Source organism: Hyperolius riggenbachi, chromosome 3 (assembly GCF_040937935.1).
Source record: "Hyperolius riggenbachi isolate aHypRig1 chromosome 3, aHypRig1.pri, whole genome shotgun sequence".
NCBI classification, from domain to species: domain Eukaryota; kingdom Metazoa; phylum Chordata; class Amphibia; order Anura; family Hyperoliidae; genus Hyperolius; species Hyperolius riggenbachi.
Genome location: NC_090648.1, coordinates 280798234 through 280815769, shown reverse-complemented (window position 1 = coordinate 280815769; position 17536 = coordinate 280798234). Strand labels below are relative to the sequence as shown.

The 17536-nt window shown below is 42.4% G+C and overlaps 1 protein-coding gene across 2 annotated transcripts in view; it reads right to left on the bottom strand.

Moving 5' to 3' along the window:
* The window catches only part of LOC137563668 (V-type proton ATPase subunit S1-like), a 92192-nt gene extending 77751 nt beyond the window's left edge, over positions 1-14441 (bottom strand). The window contains exon 1 of one of the 2 annotated variants that reach the window (XM_068276389.1): positions 14279-14441. In XM_068276389.1, the coding sequence (XP_068132490.1) occupies positions 14279-14376 (98 nt within the window). In that variant the 5' untranslated portion in view covers positions 14377-14441. Of the gene's footprint in view, positions 1-38; positions 128-14278 lie in introns of those variants that run through there. The other variant, XM_068276390.1, reaches the window with a different exon arrangement.
* Positions 14442-17536: the final 3095 nt, after the last annotated feature.

The following is a 17536-nucleotide window of genomic DNA, read 5'->3' as shown; positions in this document are numbered from 1 at the left end:
TAAATAATGATCTTGCAACGCCTGTCTCACTCACTGACCTGTCTGACTGTCAATGACACACATCTCCACCTCACGCTGTTGTTGTATAAACAGTGACAAAGCAAATGCTGTCCCGGAGAAAACTGCTTCTGCTGGGTTCCTCTCTGTCTACAGCATACACATTCTGTTTTTATCAGGCATGCAAAACACAACCTCTCACATAAATGGAACCTTGAGGCCACCTTACCTCCAAGCCTGTTGTTTCTACCAAATACTCTTTGTATATGAAGAAACAGAATGTGAGGCGCAGTCTACTGTCTTTGTGATGTTTTTCTATTTATGTAAGAATATAGGAAGCAGGTTTTCACATTTACAAATGATGTGCATATTTGTAAAGGTCTGGATTATTTCCCATTATTTTATGGAATTTTGTTTAAAAGCTGAAAGAAAGCTCTTGGAAATCTGATTATAAGTAGAGTCTTCATTATCCAGAACTCGACTAACTAGCAGTCTCAACCAACCAGCACAAATCGCCGGCAATACTCAGTGATGAAGGCCAACTTCTTGGGCTGTTTTGGACTCTTTATGGTAGGTATACAGCGTAAGGTAGAGTACTGTATAAGCTAGGCCTATATTTATAATTGATCTCAAGCAACCAGAAAGCACACTTGTCCAGCATCAGCCAATCCCTATCGGTGCTGGATAACTGAGACTCTCCTGTATTTATCAATGTGAGGAGATCATTCTGAGCTATTCTCAACTCAGCTCCAAAGCAGCCCAGAACACACAAGACACGCCTGCCATGCTTCACTGTTGCCCACAGAAACTCACCCTTGTACTACCCACCAGGACTCCGGCTAACAAAGTGACTTCTGGCACTTAGAGTAACTTGACCGTGTATCAGTCCCTCCCCTACAGTCATTAATAGTCACTTTTGATAAGAGGATCTAGTGCACTGCTTGCCAATTCAGTTATCACATTGAATACAAGTCACATTTTAGTATTATCCTCTAGCACAGGTACAGAAATTGTGTATTATTGGTATTGTTTCCCTGTGAAGGATGTTATCTGTCTGCTGGTAATATCTGCATGGCCTTGATATCTGCCTGATTGTAATATCAGCAAATCGTTTATATCTGCCTGTTATTGGTATTATCTGCTTGCTTAGCAAATTAGGTATTGTTATCTATTTAAAATATCCATAAGTTCTTGTCTCTTTTCTCAGAAGAATTGACCTTGTCTCATCTCAGGGATGTTTGTAAATACTTTGGGCCTGGGGGTGGGGGTTTGGAGAGGGGCAAGCAATAAGCATTAATTTCCTGCCCCCACCCAATATGGCCATTGTTTGGCTGATTTCACAGTCTGTTATGATCATGCCCACTTTTTGTGACATTAGCCATACTTTGTTCATTCTGTGCAGAATCCCACTGTTGGCTGTGTCCTGTTATTTACCGTAGTTGATGAGGAGTTATGGGCCACAGTGTGAATTTTATAGTGGGTCTTCTCAAACACTCTAAATATATAAATTGATATGTAGCCTGACCCCTGCCAAGGAGAACCATGGTGTTGGAGAGGTTTAAGCAAGGGAGCCTAACAGCTTGCTTATGATTTTCAGTATTCAAACCACATATAGCAGTAATCATCATTATACGTACAACACCAATTAGAAAAGCTAATACAGTGGTTGAAGATGAGTTCTTAGGGTTAGGGACCTCTGGTGCACTGGTGCCGCCACAACCTCTGCACCCCCTGTTGGTACACCACCAAGCCTGGGTTTACATCACAGGAGCCTATAAGCAAAGATGTCCAGACACTCTAGACTTCACCCTTCATGAACCTTCAAACACCTGCCAAACGGCCCCACAGGTGTGCTGGCTGGCCCAGTTGCCACTTATCCCTTAGTTCCCTTGCCCGTCATAGGTAGCTACAGGTGTCCCTTAGTATTAGGTAGCCAGTGCTATCCTCAGTATTAAGTAGCTAGAGGTGCCCCCAAGTATTAAGTAGCCAGAGGTGCAAACGACTGAAGGGAGAACTGGTCAGTGGAATGGCAAGACCCGGTTGAGTAACCTTTTATTTATGCTCTGCTCGGGTCTCTGCATAGATAAGGTGGGAGGGAGGCACTTGAGGAGTAGAGTGAGCTGCCTCTCCATCATCAGGCGCCTGTAGGCTCGTGCCTGCAGGGCCCTATGGTAAATCCGGCCCTGTATGCCACTGACTGTAATCTGATCAGGGATTTTCATTAGCACACTGTCTGTGACGGCTGTATTGTGCTTTGAATATTTACTATGTAATACCTGCATTTGGCATTAGCAATGATAATTACTGATCATTGTTAAACTGATAAAGAAAAGGAAACAAAAGTGTCAACTGTGCAATTACTGCATCTACTCATTGTGCACATGGTGGTAGCTTAGTGCGGCATTTCAGTGTCTTCAAGGTCAGGCAAATGTCTCATCACCTAGTATTCTCATTGAGGCATCTGCCAGTCTATGATCACCCCGTGTCTGGCTTTGAGAATATGTATTTTATTAGCACTGTAGAGTCCATGTGTCTACTCAAACCCATCATATCCAGCACAGCGGCCCAAAATACTCCATATTTATTGAACTCATATGTCTTTTATTCTTCCAGCTGAACTGAAAGAAAATAGAGATTAGACCATTGAGGCATGGACACACTAATGCATCTGTAATCAAATTAGGTTACATCACACAATGCCAGTCACTGTGTCTGTCCTTGAGGTAGTACTGGAAATCGGAGTCATTATAATCGCACATAGAATCTTCTTTGTATTACAAGCCAACCAGATCTAAATAAAAAGCTTGACATTTTCATTTTCTTACCATGTCAGTAGGCCAACTCTTCCACTGAATAATAATTAAAGTTACTAAAATACAGCCCTGAAAAACATTTTGTAAAGAGATCGTTTCAACATAGTATATTTCAAAGAAAAAATACAAAAGGCCACAGCTGGATGTAATGATAAATCACAGAGAGAAAGAGAGCATAGGATTTCTGGCCTATAAAAACTAATTCTGTGATCAGTATAATGAAAATTATATCAGCAAAAGCTAATATTTGGTCGGCTGCTATAGCCTAAGCACTATCTGTTCTGAGGGGAAGCTGACAAGATGAATATTCCCATTGTTCTTGCAAATACCAGGCATGCCATGTTATAAGAACAAGAGCAGAAATATGTTATTGTTTTTATTGTTGTTGTTATTATTAGAAATGCATGTACAAATTGAAAAATGAAATGAATGTTAAATGAGAGGAACATGAAGGCCATCATCTTCATTCCCACTTGTAAAATAATTGTTGACTTTTTTCTGTTTTGTTTTTTTTTGTTTAGGTATTCCACAGTTTTGTTTTATATTTAAAAACTTAAAAAAGGCGATTTAACGTTTTATTCTCTCAGGTCATTCAAGTGTCCAAGAGCTAAAATATATCAACTAATGGCCTTTTTATCTATTCCCTGTACTCAGAAGCTGTTCTCTGCCAGGGAAGAGTTTTATGGCTGCATTTCCTCATCAGTGAGGGTTACGTTATAGTCCGTCTAGGTCATGACTGGCAAGAAACTGTCTCTTGCATGCCTGGCTATTTAACTCTTTCAGGCAGAAAAAGAAGAAAATGAAGACAGCCTAGTTATTTGTATGCTTGCCACTGTTCATACACATGTCTATCTCATCATGTCACATGTCACCTTTGGTACACTTTAAAAATTTGAGAAAGAAAATTAATGTTTTAGTACTTAATTTAAAAACAGCATATTGCTGTTTGTCCAGTAACCAGCAATGTTATCAATTAGCTTCAGTGGAGTGAAACTGTAACGATTGTGGAACTTTCTCCGTGATCAGCGCACAACGCGTGCGCTGACACGGCGGAAATCCTCCACAAGCGTATATTTGCAGGCACCCAGCAAAAGGTGCTACGCACCTGTAGAGGGAAATTCCTGTCGGCAGATGGCGCTGGGGAGTGCAGAGGAACCAATCCTCTGTACCTCCACAAGTGCCAGACAGGAATTGTACGAAGCGCAGAACGCAATCGCAAGAGAGGCGATTGCGAATGAGATTGAGCAAAGGGATAGGTTGTATGTGTGTGCGCCAATCCAGTCGCCACCCCGCGACCGCGCACACACAACAGCAGATACGAAATAGGAACGCGATCGCGAGAGGTGCGATCGCCAGACGCGACACAAGGCAGATCAGAATAGAATACGAGGGTAGCAAAGGCACAGCAAATACAATAAGGAGATACGGAAAATAACAAATGCTAGCTAACCGCGAACACCGCACTCATTCGCAACAGTGCACGCGGTTATGCGCAATCTCCACGTGATAAGCACAATAGAGACAAGCACGCCTAACTAACCATTAACAGACAAACATGAAACAGAGGACGCGAGCGCTTGCTTAACGGTTACCTCACCGAGCCTGCAGCAAGCGTAGCGGACAAGACAGACACACGAAAACAGGGACAAACGAGAGATAGGATCCACAGCACTAGCGAAAAGTGGCTAGCGTGATCCAGGTACAGAGTAGCAGAACAGAAGGATCCCCAGCGCTAGCGAAAAGTAGCTAGCGCGATCCCAGAAGACAGAACAGAAGGATCCCCAGCGCTAGCGAAAAGTAGCTAGCGCGATCCCAGGAGACAGAACAGAAGAGATAGCTGGTAGCAACCGCTGCACCAGCTATACTCCAAGAACAGAGATCAGAACCATTTCCTGTCGACCACCATTGGGGCAGGACAATGGCAACAGGCAAGACAAGACAGAACAGGCAATACAGATAATACAACCTGACTGGGCTAGAAGGGGAGCCTAAAGCAACCCCCAGGAATTAACTATACTAGATAGCAATGGCTGACACTCCAGCAGTGTCCATCAGGAACAGAGCATGGAAAGGAAATGACCAGCAAAGCCTTCTGGGAAACATAAAGCTCTTATAGTGCCAGTCATCAAAGAAGGCAGGTAAGGGATTTGCATAACGAATGTATGCAAATTCCCCAGCAAGAGAACAGACCAGAAACTTGCAATGGAAAGACAGGTCTCTGTTCCAGAGACCTGCAGCCCACAGACTAGAGGAATGGACAAACAGCTGTCTGCCTGTGCAGCCAGCTGAGCGGATCATCACAGAAACTTTGTCTTCCAGTGGCTATACTTTTTTTTCTATTAGTTTTAGGCCGTGTTTAATGTTTTAGGGCAGAGATGCAATTTTGAGTAATGGTGTTTTTAATCTCAGAGACTTGTTAGCTCCTGAAATAAAATGTGTCTTTTCTGTTAACGAACTTTATGAACTTTACTTAATGAACTAAAACATTGGTTTATAAATAATTCTTCATAAATAATGTACAGCAATACGTTTAAAGGTACTGTTAAAACTAAACACAATAAATATGGTAAAATTGTGAAGAAATACCCCTACATAAAATCCACTCAATAACAACAAAGAACTTAACAATAAAAAAAGGTCAGTATTGGATGTAACCTGTGGCATATCTCCGTGCTATGGCTAAGCTTATTTACTCGGTCTTGCATCAGTCTGCAGATTTGACCTTTTGTGAAATCTCATTAATACCGCGTTACCCTAAGGGGGTGACTCCCACTGAGTTTATCAAATATTTATGATGTTTTTGTGACATGCCTTTTTCCTGTTCCTTTCAATCAATAGTCTTAGCATTTTTAACAATGAACATGAGTGTGACTTGGTAATGACTGGGACAATGCAGGCTGTAAAAACAGACACATGCTGAAAAGTGAAGACTATTGCCTATGTGAATAGTCCCCCATTACTAACTAAACCTCTTCCTTTGTTGTGGAACAAAGCATCTCACTATCAGGAAGTGGAATTTTTAATTTACCTTTTGGCTGAATATCAGTGTTAAGCAAGATATGAATTAATTATCAGCAGATTAAAGGAGGTCATCATAAAAGCCCTCCTGCTCTTAGCACTCTGGATACATGCAAACTGGCAATCTGCAGTTCTGTGCCCTGCGTTAATAAAAATGCTAATATTTCTTCATCGTTTCTATTAACAAATACTGGAGAAAATACAGTTCAGGCACATCGATGTTACAACTTAAATCTGAAGTCCAGGATGATAATCTATGTTTTATCACAAACTACAGTAGGTTTAAAGTAGAATTTAACTATTTATTTTTAAACACATCCCCTAGATCAGCTGTAAACATTGCATTTATTTGGCAAACATTATTTCAGCTTATTATCTTGTTTGTGTGCATGTATAAACACAGCAATTTCAAAACGTTCAACAAAAGTCCTATATGGGTGTGTCATAGCAATCACCTGCTTATTACAGGTGCTAAACAGTACAAGGTTTCCTGCGCTGTGCAACTAATTGTTAAGGCAGGAAGATGGGAGTTTGAGTGCAATAGAGAATACAACAAATGACTATGGCATGTTAACTTGTAGCTTTGTCTAGTTCCTAATGGCCCATACACACGGGGCACAACTGTCGCCACAAATACGTGGCACGCGCACGTTGCGGCGACAGGTCTCCCGTGTGTATGAGGCGCGCGCCACGAACCGTCGCCAGTCAGAGCTGTCGCCAGGCAATTGACGTGGCCAATCGCCGGCAACAGCTGTCGCTGCAACTGTTGCTAGTCCGCCACCGTACTACGTGTGTATGCGGACTAGCGACAGCAACCCACACACCATGCACGGAGCTTCCGATGGGGGGGGGGGGGGGAGGAACCTTCAGCGACAGCTTCCGCCGCATCTCTGTCCCTCTGTGCGCCGTGTGTACAGCTGCTGCACAGAGGGACCTGGCGACAAGCTTTTTTTTTTTTGCCTCTTGCCCGTGTGTATGAGGCGAAATAGATCCAAATAGGTAACTTCTGGGGTTGAAAAAAAAAAACACAATTGGAGCTAGCTGCCAATAATTAAAATTCAAAGTGCACTGTAAAGGAATATGAAAAAACATTTTTAATAGCACTGATATACGTATCTCACAAAAGGTTATAATGATAAATGTTATAATTATGTTTAATTTTATAATGATATATATATATATATATATATATATATATATATATATATATATATATCATAGAACAGTTGCATTTTTGAAGGTACTTTAATATTTTTGACTAGAGTTGACCTTTAAGCCAAAATTAAAACAGAGTCCCATGCAAAGCTAGGAGATAACCCCAAACTGATTACTTAATCTGGGGTTCACGGATAGAATCCTCCAATGTTATACAAAAAGCTAATAACAGCACAATGAATAATACTGCTGGAAATCAATAAACATAGGAAGATATGACTGCAAACATTGTGGGGGTATAGTAAACTAGGAAACCCCCGATTCTCAGAAGAAGCAAGCGCCACACTAAACTGACGCCCCTACTATGCGGCCACCACACTAAACAGCCGCTCACAACTGTGCTTTCCAAGCTATGCCGCCTCACACAGATGCGTCCGGGCTCACTTAAAGAGACTCCGTAACAAAAATTGCATCCTGTTTTTTATCATCCTACAAGTTCCAAAAGCTATTCTAATGTGTTCTGGCTTACTGCAGCACGTTCTACTATCACCATCTCTGTAATAAATCAACTTATCTCTCTCTTGTCAGACTTGTCGGCCTGTGTCTGGAAGGCTGCCAAGTTCTTCAGTGTTGTGGTTCTGTGATGCATCTCCCCCCTCCAGGCCCCTCTCTGCACACTGCCTGTGTATTATTTAGATTAGGTAAGCTTCTCTCTTCTCTCTTATCTTTTACAAGCTGGATAAATCCTCTTCTGAGCTGGCTGGGCTTTCACATACTGAGGAATTACATACAGGCAGAGCTGCCTGCACTCTGCAGGAAGAAACAGCCTGACACTTCAGTGGAAGATAGCTGCAGGGGGAAAGAAACACACAAATGATCTCTTGAGATTCAAAAGGAAGGGTGTATACAGCCTGCTTGTGTATGAATGTATTTTCTATGTGTGGACATACTGTACATCAACCTACTTCCTGATTTGGTGGCCATTTTGTTTGTTTATAAACAAACTTTTAAAAACGGTTTTCAACCACTTTTAATGCGGCGAGGAGCGGCAAAATTGTGACAGAGGGTAATAGGAGATGTCCCCTAACGCACTGGTATGTTTACTTTTGTGCAATTTTAACAATACAGATTCTCTTTAAAGAGACACTGAAGTGAGACTAAATCTTGCTTCAGCTCTCATATATAGCAGGGGCACATGTGCCCCTGCTAAAACGCCGCTATCCTGCGGCTTAACGGGGGTCCCTTCACCCCCAACCCACCCCCCGCAAACCTTGGTCGCAGACTTGGTCGCTTTTTCCCTCTTCCTGGAGGCAGGGCTAACGGCTGCAGCCCTGCCTCCCAGCGCGTCTATCAGACGCGCATCGCCGCCTCTCCCCCGCCCCTCTCAGTGAAGGAAGACTGAGAGGGGCGGGGGAGAGGCGGAGATACGCATCTGACAGACGCGCGTGGGGCAGGGCTGCGGCGGTTAGCCCTGCCCCAATGCGGAAGCGCTCCCCCGCATTACGGAGGGGATTTGGGGGGACAGGGACCCCCGTTAAGCCGCGGGATAGCGGCGTTTTAGCAGGGGCACACATGCCCCTGCTAGCTATGAGGTCTGAAGCGAGATCTATTCTCGATTCAGACTCTCTTTAAATAGGAACTGTAGTGAAAAATAACATAATGAATAAAGTTGCTCATCTTTTATAATATTAATTTATTAATTATTTAGTCAGTGTTTGGCACACATCAGCAACACAGAAATCTCTAATGATCTATTGGAGTAAATGTTAAGATTTCTGCTAGGAAAAGGGGCATCGGCTACTGATTGGGATGACTTATAATCTGCCTTAAAGTTCCTCTTTTAGCATGCATGGATGCTGCATGCCCACACCACAACCGCAGCACTAAGTCTCCACCCACAACTGCGCCATACACACTAAGGCCTTTTTTTAAACTACATGCTAAAACACTGATCTTTTTTAACTTTGCATAGCAGTGCATTGTGAAAAAGCTTTGAGTTTTTCAGTGTACAGTTTGAAAGACACCTGTAACGATTGTGGAACTTTCTCCGTGATCAGCGCACAACGCGTGCGCTGACACGGCGGAAACCCTCCACAAGCGTATATTTGCAGGCACCCAGCAAAAGGTGCTACACACCCGTAGAGGGAAAATTCCTGTCGGCAGATGGCGCTGGGGAGTGCAGAGGAACCAATCCTCTGTACCTCCACAAATGCCAGACAGGAATTGTACGAAGTGCAGACCGCAATCGCAAGAGAGGCGATTGTGAATGAGACGAGCAAAGGGACAGGTTGTATGTGTGTGCGCCAACCTAGTCGCCACCCTGCGACAGTGCACACACAACAGCAGATATGAAACAGGAACGCGATCGCGAGAGGTGCGATCGCCAGACGTGACACAAGGCAGATCAGAACAGAATACGAGGTTAGCAAAGGCACAGCAAATAATACAATGAGGAGATATGGAAAATAACAAACGCTAGCTAACCGCGAACACCGCACTCATTCGCAACAGTGCACGCGGTTATGCGCGGTCTCCACGTGATAAGCACAATAGAGACAAGCACGCCTAACTAACCATTGACAGACAAACATGAAACAGAGGACGCGAGCGCTTGCTTAACGGTTACCTCACCGAGCCTCCAGCAAGCGTTCGTAGCAGACAAGACAGACACACGAAAACAGGGACAAGCGAGAGATAGGATCCACAGCACTAGCGAAAGTGGCTAGCGTGATCCAGGTACAGAGTAGCAGAACAGAAGGATCCACAGCACTAGCGGAAAGTGGCTAGCGCGATCCCAGGAGACAGAACAGAAGAATCTACAGCGCTAGCGAAAAGTGGCTAGCGCGATCCAAGGAGACAGATCAGTAGAGATAGCTGGTAGCAACCGCTGCACCAGCTATACTCCAAGAACAGAGATCAGAACCATTTCCTGTCGACCACCGTTGGGACAGGACAATGGCAACAGAACAAACAAAAACATAAGCAATCCTAACTGCACTAAGGAAACCTGCCTAGTGCAGTTTTCCAGGAATTACTCTAAGCTGATCTTCAAACAGAGAGTAAGGCTGACACTCTCCAGAGTGTTTCACAGGAAGACTCCTTATGACCAGCCAAGCATTGTGGGAAAGACATAGTACTTATAGTACACGCCTCCAATGAATGTGGCCAGGCAATTTGCATGACAACGTATGCAAATTCCTCTGCAAGCACAAGCTGCAAAACTGACAGAAGCTCTTCTTTCCAGAGTCCTGCAGCATGCAAACCTAAACAATGGTCAAAAAGCTGCCTGCTTGCACAGGCAGCCGAGCAGATCATCACAACACCATAGGGAAATTATGGACATTACCTTGCACATCAGCTGTCTTTTCAGTTAGAACGGCTAGCCACTGATTTGGTGTAAAAGGACTAAACCACTGTCCACAGGTCCCATGCATACTTACAACATTCAGTTAGTATGTAGGATAGTAATTATTTTAAAAACACACAAAGGAAACGGGTAACATTTTGTGTGTACAACTGACTTCAAAATTCTATGAGAGAGCATGAATTTATTATATTGTTGTTATGATATTCTGTTAATTAAGTACATTTATCTGGAATTTTGGTTCCAAATAAAGGAGTGTACTTCGCACTTTGACTTCAATAAAAAAAAAAATTCTTATAAAAAAAGATGAAAGCTGATCTCCAGGCAGATAATGACACACTGGTTAAATATAGTATATGTGAACTGTGTTACCTGCCAAAAGACGTTATTCTGTCTAGGCAGTACTGTAATTCAGGTACTTCAGCAACACACAACTGACAAAATAGGTATGCTGGTTGAGCATAAAGGGCTGTCAGTGTCTGCTAAGCAGACTTTTGGCTAAACTGATCCAAACTTATTTTTATAGCCACCTAAATTAAAGAGAAACTCCGACCAAGAATTGAACTTTATCCCAATCAGTAGCGGATACCCCCTTTTACATGAGAAATCTATTCCTTTTCACACACAGACCATCAGGGGCGCTGTATGACTGATAGTGTGGTGAAACCCCTCCCACAAAAACCTCTGAGGACCGTGGTACTCCTGGCAGTTTCCTGTCTATGAACCTTGTTGCATTGGGGGAAATAGCCGTTCACGGCTGTTTCCAACTGCCAAAAAAGAAAAGCATGTAGCAGCTACATTACCTGCTAACAGTAAAAATGTCACTATGTAATAAATGTCAGAATGTAAATCAAGGATTTAAAAGATTTTACAATGGGCAAACACTGACTAAATCATTTATACATAATTATTGTAAAAATTAAGCACTTTTTTATTACATTATTTTCACTAGAGTTCCTCTTTAAGTCACTGTGCAAGACTTTAAACTTGCAGCATCACACAGTCCAGCAGAGTCTGGCTGGCTAAGGGCCCTTTCATACTGTCCATTGCATTCTGTCATAACAGACAATATAATTGTATTGAAAGGCGATGCAATCATATTCCTATAGGGTTTATGTGTTACATGCGTTGCGGTGCAATGGAGTGGATTTCGTTACAGTAATGCACAGCATGCTGTGCCTCAACCGGCCAACATGCATGTTTACATTGGCTGTAAAGCATACTTTCATTATACTGTATGTTTCACTGAATAGTCGCACTGCACGTCTAAAGCCCGGTGAGAATTTTCATCAACGCAACCTGCACAGTGCAAAAGGACCCTTAGAGAACAGCCATCTCCGTACTCACTATGTATGAGTATGTAATAACACTGCACGATTGGACCTAATTGGTCCAATTGTGCAATTTGATTGATTAAAGTTTTGGGAACCTATAATTAACAGTTTGCAGTTTAAATTTTCCCACATAAAATGAATGGCTAATTTGCAGTTGTAGGCTTCGCTCTCTTTTTGATTTGCAGTTGTAGGCTTTGCCCTCTTTTTCTGAATTTTAATCCAGTCACCCAGTGAGTGACTGTGCCAAGTTTGGGGCCTCTGGCTTTAATACTGTGATAATGGTAGCTTTTTAAATTTGACCATTGCAGTCAATGGGTGACATCTGATTTTTGGCTCCACTCGCTTTTTTAAATCACAAATTTCTCAGGTTGAGCCCATGACTGTGACCTAAGTTTTGGAGACTTTAGCATTAGCGCTGTACAAGTGGTAATAGTTTGCATTTTCCAATGAAAGTCTATGGGGAAAAGTGGGGTCTTAGGTGGGCCAGCCCAGGGGCATGGAGGGTTGGATGGTTTAACTTAGCACAAGCAACGTACACAGCTATGGGCCGAAGAGGTATGCAAAGTTTGGATGGCGCGGCTAATCAGAGCAGAGCAGGAGGGGGAAGTGTGCGGTACTGAAGGATATACAGACACAGAGGGGCGTGGATATTATTATTATAGATACTATACTAATGGAGTACAGCACTGCAGTCATTGTTTACTCACTTTATGTTAGGTGGTTGGAAAGCTGTGTAAAGCTCTGCCAGCTTACTTGATTGATACTTGGGGGGAGAGGGTGGGTGGGGATCATACAGCTAAACAAAATGCGGTTGAATATTCAGCACACTATGGTTTTGTAAGCCGTGTGACATGTGTCCTTTTATTTACAGAGACATTTTTATTGGGTTTCTTTAATACAGAATACTTATAAAAAATTCATATGACGGGGCTATGCATTTTTTATTAACCTCTCCCATCAAAAGGCAGGCCCAGCCACATGACCAGATGGTCCCTCCACTGGCAGCCATCATGGTTATCATCCTGGACACCATGCAGGCTCAGGATGTGCCAGCAGTCACAGCAGTAAAAAACAAAAACAGAATTTTTAATGTTTAGCATCAAAGATCTATGGTACATGGTGGTTCAGGACACACATAAAGCATGTTTCCATGGTACAACCTCCGTGAGCAGAAATACAATATCTTCAATTCTAAAATTCTTTATGTTTGGGACATGGAGGAATTTTTAAATGTAGATATAAGAAGTACTGATTACAGCAGCTCTGATAAAAAACCCTGTAAGTAAGTTGATGTCTACTCAGACCTTTACTTACTATGGATGCATTCACTTTTGAGATCTGATTCTAAATCAGTCTTCCCTGCATTCGCTGCTAAAGTTATCGCAAAGGCAAATTCTACATATTCTTAGACTAGTACACCCAGCCACCGACCCTTATCATAGATTCCAGTTAGACAGGTCTTGTCGTCTTCACCTCTGCCTAACAGGATGTGGATCCTGGATTTTAAATGTAGTTCTAAAAAATTATGCTGGTGAAACACTCAGTAATTAGACCGTGTAATCTGTAGGTGATCTTACAGACATGAGAGCCTAAACCTACGTACACACTTGCGATAATGATCATTAGGAATAACAGATTAACGAGAGATCACTGATTGGTATACCGATCTCTACACCAAACGACCACATAAAACGAAGGACTGGCTGTATGGTATTTGAAAGAATAGTTTTTAATACTGCGCATGCATACAAAAGTAACGTCAGAGTTTGTTGGGTGATGGATTCTGCACACGTGCATTGCGATCCTTAACTAACAATAGCCACACACGTTTAAAAATAAATGATTGTCGCTCAAACCGATCCATCATTTTTGAGCCGTTTTAAACAGCTAGAGTCTAATGGTGGCCACTAATGATCCAATCTTTTTTATCCAATCTTACCAAATCTATGTAGTATAAGGGTAAATTGAGTGAATATACTAATGAATACTTTAGGCAGTTACCTTATATTACATAGAAATGGTAAGATTGGATGAAAAAGATTGGATCATTAGTGGCCACCTTAAGGCTGGTTTTACACGTTACAATGCGATGCTTCTGCCGCATCACACCACAACGCAAAAAACGTCAATCATATGACCCTGCGGCATAGTGCATGGACAGGGTCATATGCAAAGCACCGTCCACGCTCAGTGATGTACTCCCTGCTGGGCAGGAAGTACGCCACCGGGATACCCGTCGGTACGCACACGCACACCAGGACACACCGTGCTTCGGCATTTACACTTACTGCGTCGCCCATAGACTTCCATTATCCCAAGTGCGTTATGCGCAGTGCTTGCTGCAGCCCTTGCGTCGGATCTAACATTTCCGGTGCACTGCTATGGATTGCAATAGGTGTGAAAGTCTCCAATAGAATAATTATTGCGGTAAAATAGGGTAACGCAAAACAGGTTTAACCCTTAAATGTAGAAGGGGCCTAAATGAGAGAGCTTTAATTTTTAAATAAATATTGTTATATCCATGACCTTAAAATCCATTTGCTGCATGCGCGTTTTAGAACTATCAATACAATAATGTGCTGTTTTATATTACGTACCTGTCAGATGACCACAGCAGTACAGGCACATGGCTTAAAGAGGACACTCCTAAACCGTAGATCCCAATAAGGAGCAAAATCCCAGATGCAAGCTGCATGTTTGCAAGGAGAGAGCCACACAATGACTTTGTGCAGCTAACATAACCAGCCTAATAAGAACACAGCCTCATGTTTGTAGTGTACATAGTGAGAGGACTGTTTTGAGTAAATAACACACAGGCTGTGTTTACAATAAATAACGTGCCCTGTAAGCAGCATTCTGTGTATGTGCTTGTTACTGCAATCCCTTCTAAAATCCCTTTACCCTTCTGTGCAATGTTTTAAATAAAAGCTAGACAGCCTCTTAATAAATTCTTCATGGTGCATTCCTGCAGCATTTTATTTATATATTGTTGTATCCCAATTCCTTCAAAAGATAAACAGGTAAAGCCAGAAGTAATAAGGACGCAGCATTATAAGCCAACTACACAATCTATTGACCTTAGATGTTCATTAATTACTACTTTATAATTACAGATGGATTTATATCCAAAAATACATCTATAAATATATAGTGGTCACTGCTGTCTGATCACTTTTACCCCATTAAACTGTACAAAATGAAAAGAACAAACTACAGTATGCTTTAGTTTATGAATTGGTATTGGTAACATTTCTGTAAAAGTATTCTAAAGGGGGCCATTAACAGTACATTTTTTATGAACAATTCTTTATTTAAATTAATTTAGTAAATTGGGAATAATCCATTAGAAATTAAATCGTATTTATCCAACAATCATCTTGAGATTTGAATATCTGGGGTCTCTATGTAGCTTTAGGGCCCATTCATATCAGCAGCATATGTGACTGAATGAGGCAGCATGTCACAGCCCACAGAAATGTTTCAGCATTGCAATATCACAACACATCTCAATGCACCACATAAGTGAGGATGTCATGCACTGCAATGTACATATGCCATGTGTTGCCTTGTAATACAGAGCCAGGACAAGGTCCTTCAGCACCCAAGACACCAAAGTTGCTTGCTATTGTTCACACAGACACAACCGATAAGACTGATAAGAAGTCAATCCAACCGTTGAATTGACATCTTATCAGTTGTGTGAACAATAGCAAGCAACTGTTTTTGGTCGTTCAACTTGCTTGTTTCACAACAAAAGTTATTTGATAATTGTGCTGCATAAAAGACCAGTGTTGAGCGTGTGTATGGGGCTTAACAGGCACCCCAGGGCTTCCAACACCTTAATCTCTAGTTACCTGGCTTGCAGTCACTGCCATATATCCCCTTTTCTTATTTCTCTTTGCTTCAAACACAATAGGGGAATGATAGCTGAGTGAGTTGTGCACCTCTGAGACACTGCGTCCTGAGGCTGGAGCCTCTCTCGCCTCTGCCTCGGCCTGGCGTAATGTGTGGTTCTGATTTACCACACCAGTAAGTAGCAATGACATAACTGAGAATAAACCTCAATCCTGGCCATGAGTGTGATGGGTGTGACCCAAGCTGTCGCTTCGAGGCTTCACGAAGCAATCTTTTTGCTCCAGGTGATGGCGAACACAGTGAATCCAGCGCAGGAGACTGGGGCGTACAGGGAGTAACTTCGGTGCCGTCAGAAGACAGAGCTGAAGTTACTTATATAACACTATAATTCGGTTTCCAGCAATTGCTGGAAGCTGAATTATTTCATTCCCCACCATCCATGGCGGCCTGGAGGGGGAATAGTACATAATACAGCCGGGAACTTGTGCAGCAGCAGGATCAGCCATATACCGGCTGTATCCTGCACCCAAGTCTCCCGTGCCAATTCCTCTCATACGCAGGTTATGGCTATGGTGGTCTTCAGCAGTTAGCTGCTTTTAAAACATAGATTTTTTTTTTAAGGGTGATGATAAGTAAATGTCAAGGCAACCTCTAAAATAATATTAAATTTGTATTGTTAGTGTAATATATAAAAAAATAAATAAATACAAATTAGCATAGCTTCCTCCTTTCCACTGCCCTCTAAATGAACCCCATCATTTCAGGTCAAATACCAACGTCCTGCAGGGGCTTTATTCCCTACTCACTGTTCACACATTAGCTACATTACATTCTACAAAGTGAATTAGTATGAGCCTGCATGTGCTGTGGCAGGGGAACCGCACTTGTTTTCCAAATCACAACACAGAACAAAGTTGAAAGACAATTTCCAACCAAATGGTAGTGTGTTCTACTTGAGTCCAATCATAATCAACTCCACTGGCATCTTGAAAACTGTAATTACTGAAGAAATGCATTATTCTTGAGCACTGCGGTGAAACCACCCTCCCAGCAATAGCCAATTATGCAGATACAAGAGGAGCTGGAGGTTGATGGGAACATTAGCTCTGACACAACCATGCTCTTACAATGCTGCTGTGCTGGCGGATAACATGCTCGTAAATGGCTTATTAATAGATTCATAACTAGCAGTGTCACCAGTACACTAAGGCCCTGATTCACTATGATTGGAGAACAGCGGAGGGCCTGGTAATTCTGTAACTCGTAACTGGACTCTTAAAAAATGCCTGCTGTTAAGTGGCAAAGGTCTGCATCTCTTAACCAAATCATAACAGAGTATTGTGAGCATTACTAAGAAATCTGGAGAAATGGTAGTCCTGTGATAATGGTTATAGGGATGAAATGTAGTTCAAATTTGTATAATAAATACAGGCAGTTCCAACTTTTTTTACAACTGGCATGTGTATGCTACTGCAATTGCACAACAACTATTTCACTCTTTTTAGTGAATGGCAATCCTAAGGCTTCATTTACACATACAGCAATGCAGCGCATTGCGGTACGCATTCCCTCTGCAGTGGCTGTTAATCTCAATATGATTGGCCAAACTACCCGCAATGCGACGTGATGCGGCAGAAGTGCTTCCGACGATGCAGTACGTTGCCGACCTGTATGCTTGGAAGGCATTTGCATTGGAGTCTATGGCACTGCAACAATCTATTTAAATGTTTGTGATGGCGGTGCGGCATGCATGTGGCAATTGGCCGAAAAACAGTGAAGCATATCACTATTCAGGGGGCGGAGCTGTGCATATTATCCTGTTGGCGCACGCTGCTGCAGGGTAATGTGCAAAGGGACATGGTGTGGTGTGACTGTCCTGCTCTGGGCTCTCCTACCGCAGGACAATCACAACGCACCATATGTTAAACTGGCCTTACTATTATCTGATCCAATAATGAGAGATAAGTTGTCCTTTAATAAATTGAACCAAAGTTTGGTGC